Source organism: Mastigoproctus giganteus, chromosome 3 (assembly GCF_048544385.1).
Source record: "Mastigoproctus giganteus isolate SK-2022 chromosome 3, ASM4854438v1, whole genome shotgun sequence".
NCBI lineage: Eukaryota > Metazoa > Arthropoda > Arachnida > Uropygi > Thelyphonidae > Mastigoproctus > Mastigoproctus giganteus.
This window is the reverse complement of record NC_143577.1, coordinates 259,290,274-259,313,675: the sequence shown is the minus strand read 5'-3', so window position 1 is coordinate 259,313,675 and position 23,402 is coordinate 259,290,274. Positions and strand designations below refer to the sequence as shown.

At 36.3% G+C, this 23,402-nt stretch overlaps 1 protein-coding gene across 1 annotated transcript in view; it reads right to left on the bottom strand.

The window, feature by feature from the left end:
• The window catches only part of LOC150089107 (nonsense-mediated mRNA decay factor SMG8-like), a gene marked incomplete at its 3' end in the record, with an annotated part of 262,505 nt that overhangs the window by 201,900 nt on the left and 37,203 nt on the right, over nucleotides 1–23,402 (bottom strand). The window contains exons 4-6 of the mRNA XM_090370415.1: nucleotides 23,220–23,287; nucleotides 9,763–9,940; nucleotides 844–932 (exon numbers count right to left, since the gene is read on the bottom strand). Of these exons, the coding sequence (XP_090226541.1) occupies nucleotides 844–932; nucleotides 9,763–9,940; nucleotides 23,220–23,287 (335 nt within the window). The remainder of the gene's footprint in view (nucleotides 1–843; nucleotides 933–9,762; nucleotides 9,941–23,219; nucleotides 23,288–23,402) is intronic.

Below are 23,402 nucleotides of genomic sequence, written 5' to 3'. Positions count from 1 at the left end.
GCCTCGACAATGCCCCCCCCCCCTGCATACACACTACTCGGACTTCCCCAGTCACTATCTGGCAGAGTAGAGGTAACAAGAAAATACACTAGCTGATCCAGAAGCCTCCTAAAGAGTTAGCAATAGGTTCAGTCCGGTGTATGTTCCACTTTGAAGTGGTGGAACATGGGTTCCACCACTTCAAGCCTCCAATAAGCAAAGTGGTGGTATTGCACCAGTTGATGAGAGTCATCTACCACCTAGTGTTGCCTGGTAACACAGAGGGGCGGCATTCCTCCATGTGGTGTGGGCACCATGCCTCGACCCCTGCTTACGTTGGTTCAAACCTGGGTGGTTACCCACAGTGTGCTTGTGCATGGAGGTTATATCCACGATTACTAATAGTCCCACCATCGTGAAGGTCCAAGCAGAGAATTTGGCTATCACAGACCGTCCGGACTTTGCCAAAGTTGGGTCCACCTGACTTGAATGTCACCCGAATATCAGTTCCATCAGCGTTTTAGATGCCTAGGTAGCAAGTACAGCTTGTCTGGCATATCTGAGAGAATGTGTGACAACCTCAAGGACCAAGCAAATGATGCAGAACAACAAATACACAATTCTATGGTTAATTATTGAGGGTAGAAGGGAGTTAAAAAAGAAAACCTGGGAGAAGATGCATATCCTGACAAGATAACATCAGAATTGGACAGGACTGAACATCGAGCAGCTCTTCAGAGCTACCAGAAACCGTAAGAGAGAGAGTCAATGCTGTGGTGGTTGTCGACGACTGTTCGGAGATGGCATATGGAGAAGAAGAATGTATAGATCTTTATTAGTTCAGGACAGTACTGATTCACTTACCTAATATTAGTAATAACTCTACTTTTTCTTAAGATCCTGTATATTTGATCTTCTAAAGAATGTTCTAACTTCTTTATTGGAGGAAATTTCTGAAAAAAAAAAAAAAAAAAAAGAATAGTGTCATTAATTACCTTAACAATCAAGAATATTGCCACTAACAATTTTCATTAACTCTTTCATTTGCAAGTTTGTTGAAATTGTGTGGGCTCAAATAGTGATGTGTTTCTATGGTCATCTCTGGGGACTGAATTTTTTGTGGAATTCTTTTAATAAATTATATAAATGCTCTTAAATATTAATTTACTCTTTTACTAACCTGATTACACAATTTCAAATTGAAATTATTGCCAATAATCATATAAGAAATTTAAAAAATTTCATTAAAAACAAAAAAAAATCCCAAAAAACTTAAAATTTGTAAAAAAAAAATCATGGTCAATTTGTTTAAATCAATAATACCCTCTATCTATTTATAATTTAATTCAACTTCATCAATTTCTAAATCTGAATTTTGCAGAATTGGGCACTTTTAAACACAAATTGTACAACAATAACCAATGGGTATGATCTCCTTTGAAATTCAAAGCTGATTTGATGCTGCCTTCTATAAAAATTGTGCTATATATTAGCTGTAAACACAGATAAGAGATGACAGATGAATTTTCACAAGAACATATATATTAACAGACATATTACTTGAAATGTGTATGAAACAACCTTGGGTAACCTAAATTTACTTAAGTATTCTGATAAAAGGGTTAAAAATGATTAAAGCTTCATTTAAGCCAGTAAAATAATGAATAAAAAAATAAGAATATATATATTTTATTAATTTGCATTTTTATTTCTATTATACATGTATAAATATGAAAAACACTCATGCAGAGGATACTAAAAACATCCTGGGGGGGGGGGGGATTATTCTAGAAATTCTACATTGACAGCAGTGCAAGTTAGTGCAAATGCATCATTTCATTACACAGTCAACCACTTAAATAGTTTTAAACTGGCATCATTAAGTATATCTCATATTGTGAATACCTAAATTACTCTATACCATCAGGCATCTCTCATATTGTATTATACTTTGCAACTGGGTTGTCATCATTGCAACACCAGGGAACTGGCTATCCACTGATGAGGAGCCAATAAGCTCTGAAACGGTGCTGTATGGGTGATGGTATCTGCTGAGAATAAGTAACAATAGTCTTCTCCTATGGTGAAGTGTTACTTATTCAAGGTAGTGCAATATCATGGCAATTCGTTGTGAAGGCATGCACAATATGAGATATATTTAACAATGTCAATTTATAATTATTTAAGTAGTTGGTAACATACTGAAATGATGCAATTGTACTAACTTGCACATTAGTTAAACTCTTTACACAACCTAAGGCTTCAGCCCTAAACTATATTGGAATCTAAATTACTCCACACCATCAGGCATCTCTCATATTGTGAATTTATACTTCACAAGGGGGTTGTCATCATTGCAACACCAGGGTACGTACCTGCCCACCCACTGATGAGGAGACAATAAGCTCCGAAACGGTGCCATATGGGATTATGGTATCTGTGCTGAGAATAAGTAACAATAGTCTTCTCCTATGGTGAAGTGTTACTTATTTGAGGTAGTGCAATATCATGGCAACTCATTGTGAAGTTATTCACAATATGAGATATACTTAATGATGTCAATTTATAACTATTTAAGTAGCTGGCTATGTATTGAAATGATGCAATTGCACTAACTTGCACATTAGTTAATACAGAAAGAGATAAACAAACAGATTTTTCAAATGTAGCACTTAGATAGACTAGTGGCACTAAAATTAAACTAAATTTCACAAGATATACATAAATATTCAATTACTAAGAATTGGAAAGTAAGCTCACATGTTACACTATAATGATCAAAAGTATTTGAACACATATCTCTGAATATCGGATGTGGAGGATTACTATAAATAACTGGAACATGTTAGGTTCACTGTAAGATGGACTGCAAAGTGGCTGCAGTGCAGGAGGCAGAGGATTGTGATTAATGGACAATTTTTACCATGGTCTATCATTAGACACAGATCGGTTCTGATACAACTGTTGATTCTGGTTCCTGGTTGTTATCCAGGTATTGGTGATACAGTTACTGTCTCTATGACTTGTTGAATTACTTACTGGCAAGAGTTGGAGTTGTGTGTTTCCTCCTAAAAGATTACTAATTATTAGTTGTCTAACAAACTAATGTATTGAACTGAGCCTTTTGGAATGTGGGCGTGTGTGGACTCACTTGCACCTTGTCTGAATATTGGAAGTCTTGACTGTTGAGGGTTGAACTTCCCATAGTGTTTTGGGCATCTGGTATGGTGGCCAGTACTTATGTTGTTAGTGCTTGGCAGGATGATCTCCTGAAATGTAGAGTTGGTGATTGACTTGATTGGATGTAAAATGTATGTTCTGGAAGTTGTGGCCTCCCTCTGAATTTAGAGGATACACATTGTGGAGTTAATATGATGGCTACACAGTGATATGTCATTGTTTTTTTTTTGTGATTTGTAGTTATATTATTTAGGTATATATTGTTTTCTGGATGTTTATTTATAAATAGTTAAATTATTGTAAATACCTGATTTTTTGTCCCTTACCAATTGTTTGGGCCAATGTATTATGTAAATGGGAGATGTCCTTTTGGAAATTATTCTTGCTTTTATGGAGAGACTTTAAATTGTCCTTGTTTCTTCTCCTCAGTTGGGAGGGGCTGGAATGATTTTGGTTGTGGAAATGTATTCTAATTTTGTTTTATTGTTTCTCGCTGTACTTGTGAATGGGTTTTTTTTTTAATTCTTTGCTAGTATTGAATTGTAATGGGCTTAAAACTTAGCTTTTGTCTAGACATGATTTTCTTTGTTTCCTGTTTACCTAATGTTATGATTCAGGAAATAAAATTGGTTTGTTAATGTCTTCCCACTTGTGTTTTGGGATGGTCTAAAGCTAGAAAAAAAAAAAATTTTTTTAAAAAAATTTCTTGTTTATACTCTAGCACGACCACCAGGTCAGTGGAGTTTACAATAAATCAATCAATACAAATGTTAATCGTATTTAGCAGTCACGGGCTTGAACCCTGGTCCACTCAGAGTGGCGTGTACTACTACACTCATGCTCATGACCACTCGGCTACGTAGAACCAATATACATATTGTAGTTATTGTTTATGGTTCACTGATATTTGGCCTTAAGTTTAGATTAAGTATCTGTTCACTAGTCTTTCTTAAATCTGTTATACTTTCTTACTCTATGTTACTTGTTCTTCTAGGCGATGTCTTTTTCTTCTTCCCCTACTTTCTATCTCTATTTCCCCTTCCACCCCTGCTCCTATACTTCTCATTCTATTACCATTTCCTTTTCATAAAATACCTGAATACTTTGTATTATTTACTTTCTCTTCTATTTCAGGGGATGTCTATTTCTTCTTCCCCTTATCTTCTATACAACTTTCCCTTCCAATTCCTATACTTATCATTCTTATCTCCACTTCCTTTCCCTAAACACCTTGGGACTCCCAGGCTTGCCTGATAGCCCCAGTAAGAGTTTCAGTTTTAAAGCAGTTCCTGGCATGCCTCCTCAAGGCCAAGGTTGGAAGTCATAGGGCAGGGAACCAAGTGTCCCTTGTCCCCTGGTTGTGAAGTTGCCAGGTGCCGGCACTCAACACACAACATAACAACACACATACTTACACACCTCCAGCACTTTCCGACCTTGGCCTTTTGCCTTTTCAGATGCTATTGCGGTATATAGGGGGAACCCTGGAGACGACAATGAAAACAAACACACCTTGACCTTGACGTTTCTGGTTTTCATAAATGACCTTGAAAAGGGGATAGAGTGTACAACGTCAAAATTTGCTGATGAAGTAAAGATCAGGAGAGTGGACAATGATCAGTAACAAGCAGTTCAAAGTGACAGCTATGTTTCAATGCAATAAAATGCAAGGTCTTACAGGCGCCTCCGTAGCCAGGTGGGAAGGAGCAGCAGTGCATAGCACACGCTTCTTGATTAGACCGGGGTTCGAGCCCGTCACCACCAAATACGAAGGATGCGGAAAGGTCACGAAATGACCACCGCATATCCCGGAGCAATATGGCCTTAGTTGCTAATGCTCCTAAAAATCAAATAACAGCAAGGTCTTACAATTAGGGAAGAGCCCCCAAAAAAATAACTTATACTAGCAGTACCCCTTGCAAAAATTTCACAATTGGTAGTGTTCTCTAGCTGTTCTAAAGAAATGTAGTGTGTGTTTGATCGTGAGCAGGTAAGCCAGTACGCATTGAATCCTTTCTCATTTCTTATTTCTGTAAAATAAAACTATTCTTTTAAGGTAGGCAGCGCTAGTAGAGAAAATTGGCCCGTTCTGTAAAATAAAACTATTCAGATTTTTTACTATTCAGAATTTTTATATTTTCCCATGTTTCTGCACACCTGGGAAGAAATATCTTCAATTTGAGACCAAATCAGTTAACAAATCTATTGTAGCAATGGCTACAGCTAGCCATAGCCACTGCATATGATAGGTTTCAAAATTGGTAGCAGGGTTTTTCTCTAGCTGCCCTAAAAAAAATGTAGTACCCTTGCAGTATCAATATACACGTGTAAAAACATTCAGGATCGGTCTTTCAGAACGACCGACATTGGGCTTCTTGAAAGGGTCCAAAGACATGCAACTCACAGTGAAATTTGCAAAAAAACAATGTGTAGTTTATCCTGTATGAGGATAGATTACACATGTGAGCTACACATATTTGAAGGTGGATGGTTAAACACCTCTAAGGTGGCACCTTAAAGGGGACCTGATTAAGATCTATAAGGCTATAAGAAGAGATAGCCAAATGGAAGAAGGGTAAATGTTCACTCTTTTAAATGATTCCAGAACTAAGAGCCATAAATTCAAGTTATGGGGAAGGATTGTACACTTAGACTGGACTGTAGGAAAATTTAGACTTTGTGGGCAGTTTGTTGTTGGCCAACAAGTTCTTATTTACTTGAATAAGTTATTTCTCTGGGTAGTTGAGCCCAACAACTTGGGCAAATTCAAAAGTCAGCTGGACGGTTACTGACATGAAGAGAGAAAAACATATAGGTTGTTTATTTTAATTAGTAAATTTTATTTTTTATTTTACATATTAGTATTGGCAAATGATGCAAGAAAGCAAACTTATAACACATCAACAAAAGAAAAAAAAAAAAAAAAAAAACTTGATAATTTCTCTAGTTTGTCCTTAATTTTATTCAAACTAACCAATTCATTTCCACAACAGATGGAAGTTTCTTTCAAACATAACCAATTTCTGGCTGCATTAGTATTCATCTTGCTCAATCCATTCAAAACCTTGATCAGATCACCTCACAGGTGCCTGGTCCCAGACATGGCATCTTGCATATTTTATTTATTATTGTTGTTATTTGTTTTTTTTTTTTAGGAGCATTAGCAACTAAGGCCATATTGCTCCGGGGATATGCGGTAGTCATTTCCTGACCTTTCCACATCCTCCGTATTTGGTAGTCATGGGCTCGAACCCTGGTCTAATCAAGAAGCATGTGCTATGCACTGCTGCTCCTGCCCACCTGGCTATGGAGGTGCTGCATCTTGCAGAACTGAAGCCTTTCTTGCTAAGACTTAGATTTTTCACTGCCCTTCTCTGTACCTGTTCCAGCAGATCAACATCCTTCCTAAAATGAGGCCTCCAGACCTGTATGATGTACTCAAGTACTTACTCAAAATGTGGCATGGCCACATCTTGAATACTTCATACAGGTCTAACTATTGCCTTGCATAATGGAAAAATTACCTCCTTATCCCTGCTGGCAAAGTTACTGTATATCATTGACAAAACCCCATAAGCTGTCCTAGCAACCTGTCTGTACTGCTTAGAGAACTTCATAAACATAATTACCCCAGGTCTTTTTTCATTTTACCCTGATTGCAGTACTATACAGTTGGTACATTAATCCGGGATTACAGCTACCCATACGCAGTACCTTGCATTTGTCAATAAACTTCACATACCATTTCTTAGCTCATCTGCCTAATTTTCTAGATCTTTTTGGAATTCAAAAGTCAGCTAGACAGTTACTGACATGAAGAGCTAAGAAATGGCATGTGAAGTTTATGGCCAGCAATGAACTTCATGAACATCACTAATAACATTAGTCCATGAAGAGCAGTGTCTATTAATAACCATTCCAATTTCTCCCACTTAACCATCCCTTTATCCATAGTAGTAACTTGCCCTTAATGCTATACTGCTCCAATATGTTTTACATAAAATTCTTGACAGAAACAGAGGTTGAGGTCTGACCACAACTCGTACAGAGCACCACAACCTTGTTTTTTGTGGGTGTGAAGGATGCCTGGCAAATGTCTGCTGCTGAGTGCATTGTACTAACAATGATATTTGGAGGGGACGGGGTTATAGTGTGTATCTGTTTCTCATGATATGGCCTAGGGCCTTTGTTAGTTTAGTGGGAAACCATGAACATCTATATGTGTCTTAACATTTTGGACAATTCCATGCTCCCTATGATGAGGCAGATCTTTGGTACAGACCCACGTTGTATTCAACAGGGCAATACCCCATGTCATACTGCTCATAACTGTTCAAGAACAGTTCATCGACATTGATGTGCAAAAGTTGGAATGGCCAATACAGACCTTACACAACAACTATGAGATGAACTAGAACATCGAGTGAGGGCTAGCCCAACATGGCCTACACTGGTAGCTGAACTGGTCAATGCAGTGCAGGAATGGAGGACTATACCTGCGGCAGTTGGTCAGAAGCTTACCCACAAGGGTTGAGTATGTGTCATAGTACCCAAATGGGGAGACCAACATGATATTGAAATGAGTGAAAAATATAATCAGTACAAACAGGCGTATGTATGCTCGTATGCACGTGTATACATCAAAGCCAGTGTGTGTGTGTGTGTGTGTGAGTATTAAAACACCACACACACCGGCTTGGACGTATTCTCCAATTTACAGTTTTTTTTGTTTTTTTTCCTAATTTCATTATTCTGAAGAAACTTGTTCTAAAATAATTTGAATTTGTTTCCTGTGTCAAATTTCTATTGAAGTTGCAAAAATTAACCAAGTCTTTTAATTAAAAAATTTATTGAGGCCACAAAGTAAAACAGACAATTCATTTCCACAACACTGTGCTCTGCTAACAGTATATAGGATATGTTGGTTGTTTGGCAGTTCCTTCAGCAGCAGCAACAACACTGGGTAGCATGTGCTCTGCTAGCAGTATGTAGGATATGTTGGTTGTTTGACAGTTCCTTCAGCAGTCAGTTGCATATAGACCATGTACTGAATGGTATTCATCAGTCAATCACACTACTTTTCATTAATTAAACAAAAAACAAAAGCAAATGACATGTATAGATGTGGGTGTTCATTTACATTTTTATTAAAATAAAATTACCACTTCTAGAATTGATAGCACACTGAATTCAAGAAAGGGTAGCACTAACTGCATTCAAATTTTGACCAATGGCCCAAGGAGATATCAACTTCAAGGAACAGTTGTTTCTCTATTGTGAGCACAAGTTTTGTTGGATTTGACTTCCTGTTTAATTAATAGGAAGTCAGAATCAAGTGAAAGACAGTTTTCTGTGGGCTTAACCAAGATGTTCCACAACCGAAATCTAATAACGGATATAAATTTTCTCATTTTTATCTTATAAATTTTTTAAGCCTTTGTTGTTTGTTATCAGTTTACTAGCACGCACTAGCACACGACAAAATCAATGAACAGGTAGAAACCAAGTAATAAGGATGATAATTTAATGAGGTAATTTCCTCTACACATGAGAGAGAGACCTAAAAAGTGTCAATACTATGTAAATTAATGAAACTCCACAGACTTTCAGTATTTTCACTGTAAGAGGTGACAGGAGTACAGGTCACTTATATTAGGTTTTTGAATTAGAAGCCCTTTTTGCAAGTACCTGTTGGTATGTGTCCAAATTTTCTGAGCAGTGCAGACAGTTTGCAAGAGTAGCTCATGGTATCTTGTCAATGATACACAGGAATTTTTCTAGCAGGGATAAGGAGATGATTATCCCCTTGTATAAAAGGCAATGGTCAGGCCACACCTTGAGTACTGTATACAGGTCTGGAGGCCACATTTTAGGAAGGATGTAGAGCTGCTGGAACAAGATTAGTGAATGGAACAAAGGGTTGCTCTTATGAAGAAAAGCTTAAGTTTTGCAAATTACAGTGTCTTGAGACTAGGCACCTGTGAGGTTATCTGATTGAGGTGTATAAGGCCTCGAATGGTTTGTGCAAGCTCAATGCTGGTGGGATTCTTCCTCTTGTCCAGATTAATTGTCTGAATGGGACAAATTCAAATTTAGGAAAGACAGCTGTAGAACAGATGTGTGGAAATTTGCCTTTAGCCAGCAGGTGGTTGATTGCTGAAACAAACACACAATGGTCTTTTAAACTGAAAAGAGACTTTCTGTTTTATGATAAATATTTTTGTACAATTTTCTGCAGAATTAATTGCTTTATTATTTTTGAAAATAAAAGGTGTAAAACAAGTCATTTTATTTTATTTATATATTTTTTTTTATTAAACTTAAAAAATTGCATAAGTAATGCAATTTTTTTAAAAAGATGAAATACTAGTACTATTCAAGCAGAATTCAAAAATACCAAAATCATTTTCCAGAAATTAAAAAGAAAATTGAACGCCTGACAGTTAACTCGCATTTTTCCTACAATTTGGGGGATGCCATCCCACTGGGTTAAACAGGATGAGTAAAAGAAAATTATTTAAAGTCAAAATAAAATGTATGAACATCAAAAATTTTTTTTGCATTTTTAATTACAGATGAGAAAAATTTAAATGTATAGTTTACCTTTGATTTTATTCTAATAAAAGTGTCACCACTTGCTGTAGTCTCTCCTCGTGCATCAAGGGGAGATGACTGAAACACAAATAATACTCTTGGGGAACAGGGTCTTCCAGCTTGGATCCAATCATTAGATATTGGAAAGCCTCTGAGTTGGTCTATTAGCCAAGGAATAGATTTTTGTCTAACCAAATAAAAACAAAATAGCTTAAAATGAAACAGTTCATAGGGAAAGTGTATCTAATACCTAATTTTTCTAAACACTGAAAAACTCCTAGGAGTGAAGTACACTTTAAGTTGAACCAGGCACCTAAAATAAACAAAATATAAAAAATAAAAGAATTCCATTTCTTTCAACATATAAACAGTTAGGTGTGAATACTGCTGCATAAAGAAAAATTATTTATATGATGGATTCAAGGTCTCTGACTTGGTGGCAGATTACTCTACAGCAATGCCATCTCTTCGATCATGAAGATTAGAGAAGTTTGCAAGATAGAGTACAAGAGTATTACTGTATTTAGTAATCAAGAAAGCACTCAAATGGTCACCCAAAGCATGAATACTTCTGCACCCTCACTTCTGACCACACAGGTACATCATAGTGAAATGAAATAACTGTCAGAGTTCAAGGGTGCAACTCTAAAACAGATTTTTCAGACTGACAACTACCACTACACAGTAGGAACCTATTTTCAGACTAACCTACAGACTGGTTAGTCTGACTTCAATGATAGAAAAAATCTTAGAGATGTGATTAAGAGTGCAATCCAGGAATATTTAGATAGATATGGCATTCTGAAGGACACACAACATGGATTTGTTGGCGGTAAACCATGTTTAACTAACTTAGTAGGCTATTTTGACACAATTACTCATGAGCAAGATTTGAGAAATAATTTCAATGGTTTATTTGGAATTTCACAAAGCATTTGACTCAGTCCCTCATGAGCGGTATATGTATGCTTAATAAGCTTATAAGCTTAATATAAGCTGTTGTTCTTGTTATTGGTTTTTAGGAGCATTAGCAACTAAAGCCATATTGTTCCAAGATATGCGGTGGTCATTCCCTGACCTTTCCGCATCCTCCATATTTGGTGGTGACGGGCTCGAACCCCGGTCTAATCAAGAAGCGTGTGCTACGCACTGCTGCTCCTTCCCACCTGGCTACGGAAGTGCCTAATATAAGCTTAAACAGGCTGGGATTACTGGTAAGATTCTAAGAAGGATTGCTGGGTGGATGAAAAGCAGAAGGTTGTGATTAATCGGCATTCTTCCGATTGGTGTAAAGTAGGAGTGGGGTCCCTCAAGGATCAGTTCTTGGACCAGTGTTGTTTCTCATTTTCATAAATCTCATTGAATGAATAAAGGTTAGAAGGCTTGATGTAAAAATTTGCAGATGACATAAAGATTAGAAGAGTCGTTAATGATCAAGTGCCGAGCAGCACTCCTTCAGGATGACTTGAAAAAATTTCAAAGGTGGTCAGAAGTGGCAGCTATGTTTTAATCCTGTTAAATGCAAGATCTCATACTTGGATAATAGCAACCCACAAATAAATTATATACTTGGTGGGGCTGAATTAAAAACAGTGGAGGAGGAAAGGGATCTGGGAGTTACAACACGGTCAGACATGAAGTTTTCTGAGCAATGCAGACAGGCAGGAGGAAAGCCCTTATGGCTAAGGGATTACTTCCTTTGCTACCTCCTTTAATATAACTGGATAGCTCCCATCTACCCCAGGTGCATTTCTTATTAGTTGTGTCCCTCAGGGTTGTTTTGTATATTTATCAATGATATTGATGAAGGTATGTCAAAGTTTGCAAATGATACAAAGGTTGGCAGGGTTGTTAATAACAGTGATGACAGCATGCTGCTGCAACAGGATCTGGAAAAGTTGGGTAGATAGGCTGAGAAGTGGCAGCTAAAGTTTAACATTGACAAATGCAAAGTGCTGCATATGGGTAGAAGCAACTCCAGAGAAATGTAGCAACTATGTGGTGTTACACTCAAGGTAGTCGAAAATGAAAGAGACCTGCAAGTAATTGTGCAGTCAGATACGAAGTTTTCTGAGCAGTGCAGACAGGCTGCCAGAGTAGGTCATGGGGTTTTGCAAGCAGGGATAAGGAAGTGTGATTATCCCCTTGTATAAGGCAATGGTCAGGCAACACCTTGAGTACTGTGTACAGAGTCTGGAAGCCTCATTTTAGGAAGGACTTAGTTTCTAGAACAAGTACAGAGAAGGGCAACAAGACTGGTGAAAAGAAAAAAGGGGTGCTCTTATGAAAAAAAGGTTCTGGAGACTAGGCACCTGCAAGGCAATCTGATTGAGGTGTATAAGGCCTTGAATGGATTGAGCAGGCTCAATACTGATGGGATTCTTCCTCTTGCTCAGATTACAAACCTGAGGGAGCATAGATTCAAACCGAGGAAAGGCAGTTGTAGAATAGATGTGTAGAAGTTTGCCTTTAGTCAGTGAGTAGTTGATTGCTGGAACAAGTTTCCATCTGTTGTGGAGGTTGATAGCTTGAATAAATTCAAGGCAGAACCAGACAAACATTTGGAATAAATGGATCGGTGAAATGGGCAGGGTTTTTTTTTTTTTTTTTTTTGGCTCGTGCTATATAAGTTTGCTTTCTTGCATCATGTGCCTCTACTAATGCTAATGGTAATACTTATCCTGAATTGCCTCAGGCAATAACCAACAACATGGCACCAAATCAACCTTTGTCTCCTCAACAGCCAGTGCCAGCTGAGAGGCAACATTCATCACCCTCTGCAAATTGATCTGAATAAAAAGAGTATATTGTCCTACTCTTCATAGTTAGTTTTATGGTTTATAACATCAATAGCTCTTGAATAGTCTGGGCAAAAAAGGTCAATTGCAGAATGCGACTTTTACCACCAACAGTTGACACACCTAGGAGAACCCACCTAACAAATTGTTAGGCGGTTATGTCAATATGAACAGTTAACACAACTGCCTAACAAATGTAATGGCAGGCTGAATAGGAACAGATGTGAACAGGCAGACCATGTTACAGGAAACTCTCCATAATATCAAACTCCCTAATGATCTCAAAAAATTGGGTATTATTTTTAACAGTATAGTCAGTAGTACCGATATGAGGAGTAAGCAAAATAACTAAGTGCTTGGAGAGTTCATATGTAGGCATGTCACAATAGGAAAGAATGGGGCATAGCATAATGAATTTTAGGTAAAGCATAAAACCTGGGAAGTTAACAACCAGACACATGAAGTCTCCGCTGCACAGATTTACTAATCTTCTTTTCTAGTATTAATGGTTTCTCCACATACCCTTAGGTATCCACACAGCATGGCTATAGCAATGTTCAACCGTGGAAGCTCACATTCTGTTTATAGGGAGACTGAGTATGCCAGAGTCGAATCAGAGTTATCTAACTGTGGTTATCCCCTCATGTTTTATTGCATACAGCTCCCAGACAGAAAGTTACAATAGATGTAACCCAGCGTGAAATCAGTTGTATCCATGCTACACCTAGCGAGAGTAATTTATCATATTAGTTTTCTGGATTGTAGGGGGGTGCTGTTATATTTGGGAATCTAAACATATGTTAGTTGACCACATTTCTGAGCATGAAGTGGTTATATGACAAGCTGATTTTGAAGCATCAGCCGTTGCTGAGCACTACTGGAGTGAGCAGCACTTCCACTATGAGACCTGTTCTAATACTGAAATTCTGGATTATGTTTGTGATACTCATCTCCCATGGGTAGAGGCCTTCAATATAGCACAAGCGGGTCCCACCATTAATTGTAATGCTAGGACCTCAATTCACCATATTTTGGAGGCCATTGTTTTATATCATGATGGCAGTTGGCAAGTTAACAACAGAGCTGCTAGACATAACAACAGTAATACAGAATCTGATGATTAGTGTCTTCTATTTCTCATACACACTTCTCCCTCTCCCTCTTTTTTCCTTTCCTTTTTTACCGCTACACTATGCACAGGTATGGATTTTTGGCACATGAATGGGATTTTCCTTTGCAATATATATTTGGTTCACTGTCATTGATCTTATCAAGCTGAAATGGTCTATCACCTCAAAAGCTCTCGTTCTATTTTATTTTATATACAGTGCACGTATGTTTTAGCACTTTTATTTGGTTGTCTTATTTTATATATTAATTATATATAACCCTGTTTTATTTTATTTCAATTTACGCAGTCAGTGATTTTAAAAATTCTTGTATATATTTTTTATTTTCAATTTCAAATTTTGTATAATTTATTTTAATAAAGGGTTTAGAAGTTGCAATATTTCCTTATCACAAAATAGCAGTAGTTTCTTTTTTAGAGTGGATATTGTCAATCCACTCAAAGCCCCCGATGAAGTAGGGGATTGACGGCCATGTGGTGTAATGCAATACGTTATATTATTATATAAATTTGTACAGTCTTTAAAGATTTAGTATTATTATATAAATTTATAGAGAAATTAAGATTTAATAATTATCTTGCTACAGATAAAATGTTTTCATTAGTAAAATGTTATGAAAAATCATTATCATTTAGCATTATACTTTTTATCTTAACTCAAAATGAATATGCCATATGGAATGAAGATAACCAAACTAGGTTAACTTGATTACAAATTTGTATGAACACTAATACTTATATGAAAAACACCAATAATCGGTAACAATCTACAATTAAACGAATATATATATATATATATATATATAATATAATATTAAAAAATATGTTATATGATATTTATTACAATAATATAATTATAAAACTTAAATTTCATAATACAAATTATATATATACAGTATATAATTTTATTCTTTATATAGAGGTACTAAGTAAACATCAATTATAGATCACCAAAAAATTAAAAAGATACTGTATACCTTTTTATAATGAAATAAACATATAAATTTAAAAAATAATAAGTTGAAGTAACAAACTCAAATTAGGTGGCACCCCTGGAATGCTGTTGCGGCACCCATGTTGAAAACCACTGCCATAGGTGATCGTACTCCAGAGGTGGAGCTTGGAATATGAGGAAGGATGCTAAGGTTGACAAAGCAGAGTATCGACCAGTGATAAAGTTCATGCATTTGCAGGGCAAGAAAGCCCTGGAAATTGACGAAGAAATGAAAGCTGTGTATGGGCAGAATTGTCCATTCTATGACACTGCAAAAAAGTGGAAACAGGAGTTGTTCTAGTGCAGTCGTACAGTGCAATCAAGACGAGCCAAGAGAAGGAAGGCCATCAACATTCACAGACAGTGAGACGGTTGCAAAGGTTGAGCAGCTGGTGCTGAGTAACAGACGTGTGAAATTTGTTTCATCGCAATTGCAGTGGGAATTAGTTATGGGACTGCCCACAGCATTTTACATGACCATCTGCACATGTCTAAGGTCTCCACATGATGTGTTCCAAGACTACTAACACTTTTGCAGAAGCAAAGTCGAATGCAACGTTCTTGCCAACTGTTGGATTTGTGTAATGCGGATGACGAGAACGTTTTTGATTGGTTGGTGACAAATGACCAATGCTGGGTGTACCAGTATGATCTGGAGACTAAAGACATTCAAAGCATTGGTAGCACACCTCTTCCCCACCTCCCAAAAAAGGCAAAGACCACTCCATCTGCAAAGGTGATGTTGTTCGTGTTTTGAGACAGAAAGGGGTTATCCTGACAGATTACCTATCTCGTGGTTCCACAGTTACCAGAGAATACTACAGAAATCTTTTAAAAATGTTACATGATGCTTTGAAGGTATGGCTTCAAACTACTGCAGTACCCAGCCTATTCTCCTGACCTAGCACCATCAGACTTCTTGTTTCGACAAATGAAGAAACCATTGCGTGGATGCCACTATGATTTGTCTCAGGAAATAATCAATGACGTGGAATTGTAATTTAAGATGAAAAAAAGTGCAGACTTCTATAATCAAGGCATTAAACAACTGATCCATAGATGGGAGAAATGTGTTACTATACATGGAGAGTACATAGAAAAGGATTAAAAGTTCCTGTGAAGTTTCACCTTTCTAGGGCTATTATTTCTAGGTAAGGGTACAACCTTTTTGATCCCTCTCCTCATAATCCCATATATAAATTATATATTTACACAACTCTTAGAGAAGGCATATTTTCCAGTTAATATCTTACGGTATTATTTTTTTTGAAGTAGAATGTTTCACTTTTGATACATTAGACACAGTTTCATTTAGTCACAACTCTCTGGTATGTTGTCACATTACAGCAGAATCATATTTCAGTAAGTCTATAAGAATTCTGGAAAATCCCTTTTCAGTATGTTGCATCCTTACAGAGTTTTACAACATCTATCTGCAGAGTTAAATATTTTTGCTGTATTGGATGGGAAGCATCTTCGTAGGCTACCAAGATTGTTTAGGATTGAACGAAGTGGAAGACTGACTCCTCTGCAATGTCTAGCAGTGGAATGTGGTTTGACTAGAACATTATCAAGGGTTGCCGCATTCAATCTGCCTGTAAGCATTTGTGCGAGTGTGTATATTCCTGTTAACTGTCGGCTGAATCCAGGGTGTGATGTTAAGATTTGAGTATAAAATGGCCCTTGAGATAGTAAAAGGGTGGCCAGCTACTCTATTAAGCCATCTCAAGAGCCAGTACTCGATCCCAAGGATGGACTTATGTGAATCAGGAGCTGAGGGCCAAATTTGAGAGGCATATATTGGAATTGGAAGGACACTTTAAAATGTACTTGGAAACACTAGAAGTAAGTGCAATTACAGGTAGTTCTCGACTTTACGAGTTAATTCATTCCTAGCATGCGCTCATAAAGTGAAAACTCGTAAAGCGGGAATTTATTTCCCATAGACATACGGTTAAAAATAGGGGTTATGTTCTCAACAAAGAAATTAGTTTATGTTTAAACAATGATTGATTTATCGAAAGAAATGAAAACATAGCCTGTAAAATCAAGAAAATTATAATAATAGAGAAATTATTTACAACTTACAAATGTCAAAGAATGCTTATTCTTCACCATCATCATCGACTAAATGCACACTTGTTGATCACTCATTACTGGCTCAACACTGGTTAGTTTGTTGCACGAGGAGTCATCTTCTTCAGAAATGTTTCAAGAGGCATTTGTTTCCAAGATAATCTTCTCTTTTAATTATAAATTTCACGATTGCATGCATAACCATTTTTTAACGGCACACACAAGCAAATACACAATTCGCGTGGAGTAACAAGTTCACAAAGCTTAAAAAAAAAAAAAGGAATGAAGAGAAGATTCTAAAAATTTGTTTTTTATAAGATTGAAGATTTCAGTAAAGGGAAAACACATTTCACCATAATAACGTAAAAGAACCACACAATTCCACCTATCGGTATTTTCGCAAATGCAAGAACCTCCAGAAATGTGCTTTAGAAAAATATCACAAAGGCATTTAAAACTGATTCTTAAAATTTCATGGTTAGAAAAAAAATATCTAACCATGAAATTCATGAAATTGTAGTGCATTTTAATGATTTGAATTGGTAACTAATACAATTTCAAACCATGCTCATGACCTTTTAAGGTCACGCTCGCGACCTTAAAAATTACATTTTAAAGAGATAAACAGCTTAGTTATACAGCGAAAATTTCAAATTCCGAGATCTTGAAACGAATTACTAAAAAACAATGTGTTATTGGGTTCACATTAAGATATTTTAACGATAAGATGGTGTCTCTGGAACTGATTAATATCATAAAGCAGGGTACACTGTATTGTATAGCTACGCGCATGGTTTGAAATGCAGTATTTATGAATGTTTAACATTCATTTTTTGCACCTCATCTTCCTTCCTCTTTTACGTTCACCATTTTAAAAAAGGGGTAGGAAGATGAGATGCTCAGTTTACTTAACAGCTTCTCCCCATTCATACAATTCACCTCGGAGGTGGAAAAAGCTGGGTCCCTCCCGTTTCTGGATGTCCTGGTTAGCAGAGATGGGTCTAGAATTAAGACTATTCATAGAAAGCCTATGTGCCGTGGCCAGTATGTTCATTACAGCTCGGCATAGGCTTATCATCATAAGAATAGTGTAGCCAGGGCATTGTTGAATAGGGTGGGGACCCACTGTAGTACCCCCGAGGATAAGGAAATGGAAATTTGCAGTCACGGCAGACCTCAGGAAGTGTGGGTACCCCCAGAGGGTCTTGGACAAATATATTTATAGGGTAGAGTCCAATCGTAGGGAGTCGCCTGCCCCTGTGGCTACCGCATACATTTCTTACTATCCGGGCCTTTCAGAACGCATTGTACGGGCACTGCGGGAGTGTCAGACCCGCTGTGTGCAACTTCCGGGACGGAGATTGCACACAGTGGTGTCTCAAGTTAAAGATCCCGTAGCCCAGGACTATACTAGTAGTGTGGTCTATGAGATTAAGTGCCCGGATTGTGAGGAATGTTATGTGGGGGAGACGGGGCGACGTTTAAAAGACCGTCTGGGGGAGCACATGACCGCTATTAAGACTGCTAATTATGCGAGGTCTGCTGTGGCAGAGCATTTCTGGGAGAAGCAGCATCGGATCCCCCCCGAAGACGCGGTCATTACGGACCATGCCCATGGATTTTGGGAATGCAAGTGGCTCGAGAGCTTGCGAATCGGTTCATCCAGTCGTAATACTATTAACAGGGACAGGGGGACACGTTTACACCCCCTGTTTGAGGCGGTTGTCCTCAGACGGGATGACCGGTTCTGTTTGACACGTTCCCGAGCCACTTCCGTTTCCGATGCGCGCGTGGGGAATGCCGACCATGTGTCTGATGGACCACGTGCATGAGTGCCATGGGTCTGCTACTTAAGGATGTGTCATTGCAGTAATAGTATACTGTTGAAGAAGGAGACAGCAGTCTCCGAAAGCTTCAGGTTTTATCGCTTTTAATCCAGTTTATTTTAGATAATTTTATTGCTTCGGTATATTTTTAACGTTTTATCGTAGTTTATTTTATCGTAATTTATTGTAATATTTTAGTCTTCCGATAGTGTATCACATTATTTTATTATTTAAATAGTAAAAATTTTTTATTTCTTGGCTGGTGTTTGTCTTTATTTATTACAGTGTGGAATTTCCCAGCCCCATAGGCCTGTTTGAAGATATAAGGTTAATCTGTAATCCCTGTTCTGACTCACATGCATACTAATAAGAACCTAGTAAATGGATTATAACATAATGTCCATTTGATTATTATAATGCTCATTTATTAAAATTATTAATTAGTGGTGTACAAAATGTTTGAATAGTTTATAAAGATAAAAATATTCTTTAAGAGTAACAGATACATACATTTTAAATCTAATTTTGATGGTCAGAATAACTTATATTAAAATTAAATTAAAACACCTATACAATTTGGGTGTTTCTAATGCTTTTTACAATTTGGGTGTTTCTAATGCTTTTTACAATTTGGGTGTTTCTAATGCTTTTCACTGGCTGTCAGAAGAATACACCTGCACAGCAGTGATACAAGTCCTTGTAACTATTAGTCATGTTGTAATTATTCAAATTTCATACATAGTTTATTTCTAGAAGCTACTCAATAATGAGAAGATAGTAAAATGCATATGAATTTTAATGTAAATTATTTAAAACTTAAAAGTTTCAGAAAATGACATGACGAATCTCTAACCAATCCGATTAAAATCTTTCATTCGTCATTATGCCCTTCAATAACCATATCCCCAACTTCATTATGTATATAACAGTAATTTTAAAACAGATCTAAAAAAGCACTCCATACTATTCTACTAATTTTTTTTGGGAACCAACTGACTGGATTAAATCAAACTTTCCCAGTTTGTGATTAAATAAGAATATAGTTAGTTCACAAAAAAAAAATTAATTAATTAATTAATTAATTAATTAATAACACTAATAATAATAAATAAAAATGTTACACAGTACAGTAAACCCTCGCTAATCCAGATTAATTGGTGGGGGGGGGATCATTCAGATTAAGCGATAATCTGAATCAGTGAAGCAAAAGATAGCCCTAGAAGACAAAAAACTTAAAATGCAAATAAATGGAAAATTTAATGATATAGGTAGTGCTGATGAAAATAAATAAAAAATATCACCGTAGAGCCTTTATTTAAAAACTATAAAAAGATTGGTTTGGTTTGGTTTGGTTTTATTGGCGCATTAGCATCTAAGGCTATAATGCGCCAAGACCAGGTAATATATAAAAATTTAACACTATAAAAAGACAACACATTAGTATTAGCAAAGGCATATGATGCCTTTACTAATGTATTTATCATAAAAAATGATTTATCAGGTGGCATTGGCATCACCCATCATCAAACAAGCAGATATTATTAAATAGCTTTTTTAATGTCTGTCTATTTGATACTGCTTTTATCACTCCCCATATTGAATTTTAAAGTAAATGCCTTTATAGATTCTTTGTTTTTCAATATCTGACACAGCCTGTTGACCAATAATACCAAATTCTTCAGCAATTTTTTTTCAAGGAACACCATTTTCAAGTTGTTTTATCACTTTGAGCTTCTTAATGATAATTAACGTAACATGTTTTCTTTTTATTCCACTTTTTAATTCTTTAGTACCCATAATTATATAAAATAATTATGTACAGGCAACCCCCTTATAACACAGTACTTCTACAACATGATTTCACTATTAACACGATTGATAAATTGCAGCAATCCTCGCACAACACGGCACTTTTTACAACAACGTTTTGCTCTAATATGGTTTGAGAATTGCTGGAAATCTTGCATAACACGGTATTTTTGAGCTTTTGTGTTAGAAAAACCCTGCTATTATGTTAGATGTAATTTTCAACATTTCCATTCCTTTTTGTAAATCCCTGCTATTGACTTGCTAGTTGTTATCACCTTCGTGATATTTTTCTAAAGCACATTTCTGGAGGTCACTACCATAAAACAATAAAAACAATTCGCACTTTCCGGTTTATTAGGCTTTTCTGTTAGTGTAATCAATTATAAACAGGTAGTAAACTCGGTCTTCTTGCATTTGCTATAGTACCGATAGCTGGAATTCTGTGAGTTTTCACATTATTATGGTGACATGTTTCCCCTTCCATGAAATATTCAATCATATAAAAAACAAATAAATTTTCAGAAATTCATTACTCCGTATTGTGTTTGTTGCAACTTGTGTGTGTGTCGTGTTCATTGTTTTAATTGCTTATCATTTTTACTGTTTTAAATTTTACAACCAAAAAAATAAAAAAGTCAGTGAACAGAAATATCAATTAGTATGTACATATTACAGTACGTGTTAATTAAGCTATGTAAAAAAAAAAGTAAAGTGCAGCCATTATCAACCCACTGCAGGATGGAAGCCTCCTCAACAATTCATGTTGAGGGAAATGGACCATAATCTACCACGCTGGTCCAGTGCGGGTTGGCAGATCGACCGTATTCAGCGGGCACGGGCTTGAACCCCGGTCTACTCAAAGAGCGTGTGCTACTGCACTCCCGCTCTTGCCTACTCGGCTACGGCGAGAGTAAGCTATGTATGTAAGCATAAATTTATTTTTATTTTGCTAACTGGAAAATATTCTTCCGATTTTTCATGTATCACTTAAAGCAGGGGTCCACTGTATTTTGTTGGGAGATCCCTGGGTTAGATTCTGTGCTATTGAACTTGTGCTTGTTTGAGACCATAAAAAATAACTGTGACTTCGAAGAGTGCAGTTCGTGACTTTTAAAGAGAGCAGAAGGCACACTAAATCTAGATGCTGCAGAAGAGATTGTGCTTAGCAGCGATGAAGAGAAAGAAAATTAAATGAACGTACGTTATCTCACATATAAGTATCACAGTTTGTAAGGTAAGACGTTTGTTCAGTTATTACTATTTAAGTTACTACTATTATAAAAAAATAAAGTTAAAATATTAAGATATTACTACTATTAAAATTAAGTTTCCAATAGTCATAAAAAAAAAAAAAAAAAAAAAATTGTTAGCTTTTGGAACGTAACCCCCCTTTTTGTACTGGTTCTTAGTCCCTTATAACATGGTGTCGCATTACATGAGATTTTGTAGGAACCAAACTACTGTGTTATACAAGGGTTACCTAGTATGAATCAGAGCTGTGTTACTCAATATGTTCTACGTTGGTAATAATATTAGTAAATTGAGGTAAACTCCTCTTATCAATTTACTAATATTATTACCAACGTAGAACATATTGAGTAACACAGCTCTGATTCATACTATCTAATTAATTTTCATACTCTTATTGACTATTTCATTCACTTCCTGTCTCTCCAGTAGTATACAATCGATACACACAATTATGGGAGATTTTTTGAATGGCTTGGTGGAAGTGTTCCACGTACTATATTGAGGTAAACTCCTCTTATCAATTTACTAACAAGGGTTACCTGTACTAACTTAAGTACATATGGGCAATTATTTTGTTTTTTTTGCTGTTAAATTTAAATTCGGATTGCCATAATGCCTATAATTTTGATAATTTGGACCTAGTTAATCAGGCAGATAACAAACAGAAACAGATATCCTAGCTAATTATAGATTGGATATGTTGAATGGTGCTAGCCCTCAAAAACGTACCATTCAAGGTATCCTATTATCGATAATTAGCCTCAATCATTATTTTAATTCATTTTATTTTTATTATTTTATTGCTAATTATACGTTTATTTATAGAGTACAACGAAGTAAACCAGCACAGGCTATCTTAGTCTTTATAGGTTCTTTTTGCCTAATGGCTCGCTCTGTATCATAATCTGCTCTTTTGGGTCTGTAGACTCACTTGGAGCACTTATATTGTACATATATACCCTTACAGAGTAATTAGATTACAGACTAATGTAATGTTTAATCAATAATTTGATGGCATTAATCTGATCTATTATACATTTTCCACTCTTCCTTTTACTACCTTTCCATTATTTCATAACAGATTAAATACTTATGCACATATGTATAAATAAGTACGCAAATGAAGCGATATAAGCAATAATTGCTTATATCCATCTGACTAAGAGTCAACGATTTGAACAACACGCAAGGCAATGCAATGTATGTTCCGTCTCTCTCTCTCTCTCTCTCTCTCTCTCTCTCTCTCTCTCTCTCTCTCTCTCTCTCTCTCTCTCTCTCTCTCTCTCTCTCTCTCTCTCTCTCTCTCTCTCTCTCCAGACTCAAATCAGCATGCAGTTACTCATCTGCCTTCCTAATTCCTGTGTGTCTTTCAACGTACTCAATAGTGAACAGAATTTTTCATATTTCAATCCATATTATCCGACATCCGAATTACTGTAACTGGATTAGCAAGGGTTTACTGTATTATGAAAAATTCAAATTACAAATCTATTCTTTTACAGGCAGAGTGAAATTTTTACTTTAAAATATTAAGAAGAATTATATAGCATGCAATTAACTCATTACCACAAGCTAAAACATACCTTATATAATCCAATGTTCTGAAAAGATAGATATAACTTACATCAAAGACTGCAGTGGGATGAACTACCTAAATAAACAAATAATAGCTGTCAGAGAACTGTAATACTTTATGAGAAAAAAAATACCAACTAAAGATCAGCTAAAAGAGATACATATATACTTGCTTGTACATTAATGTTAGG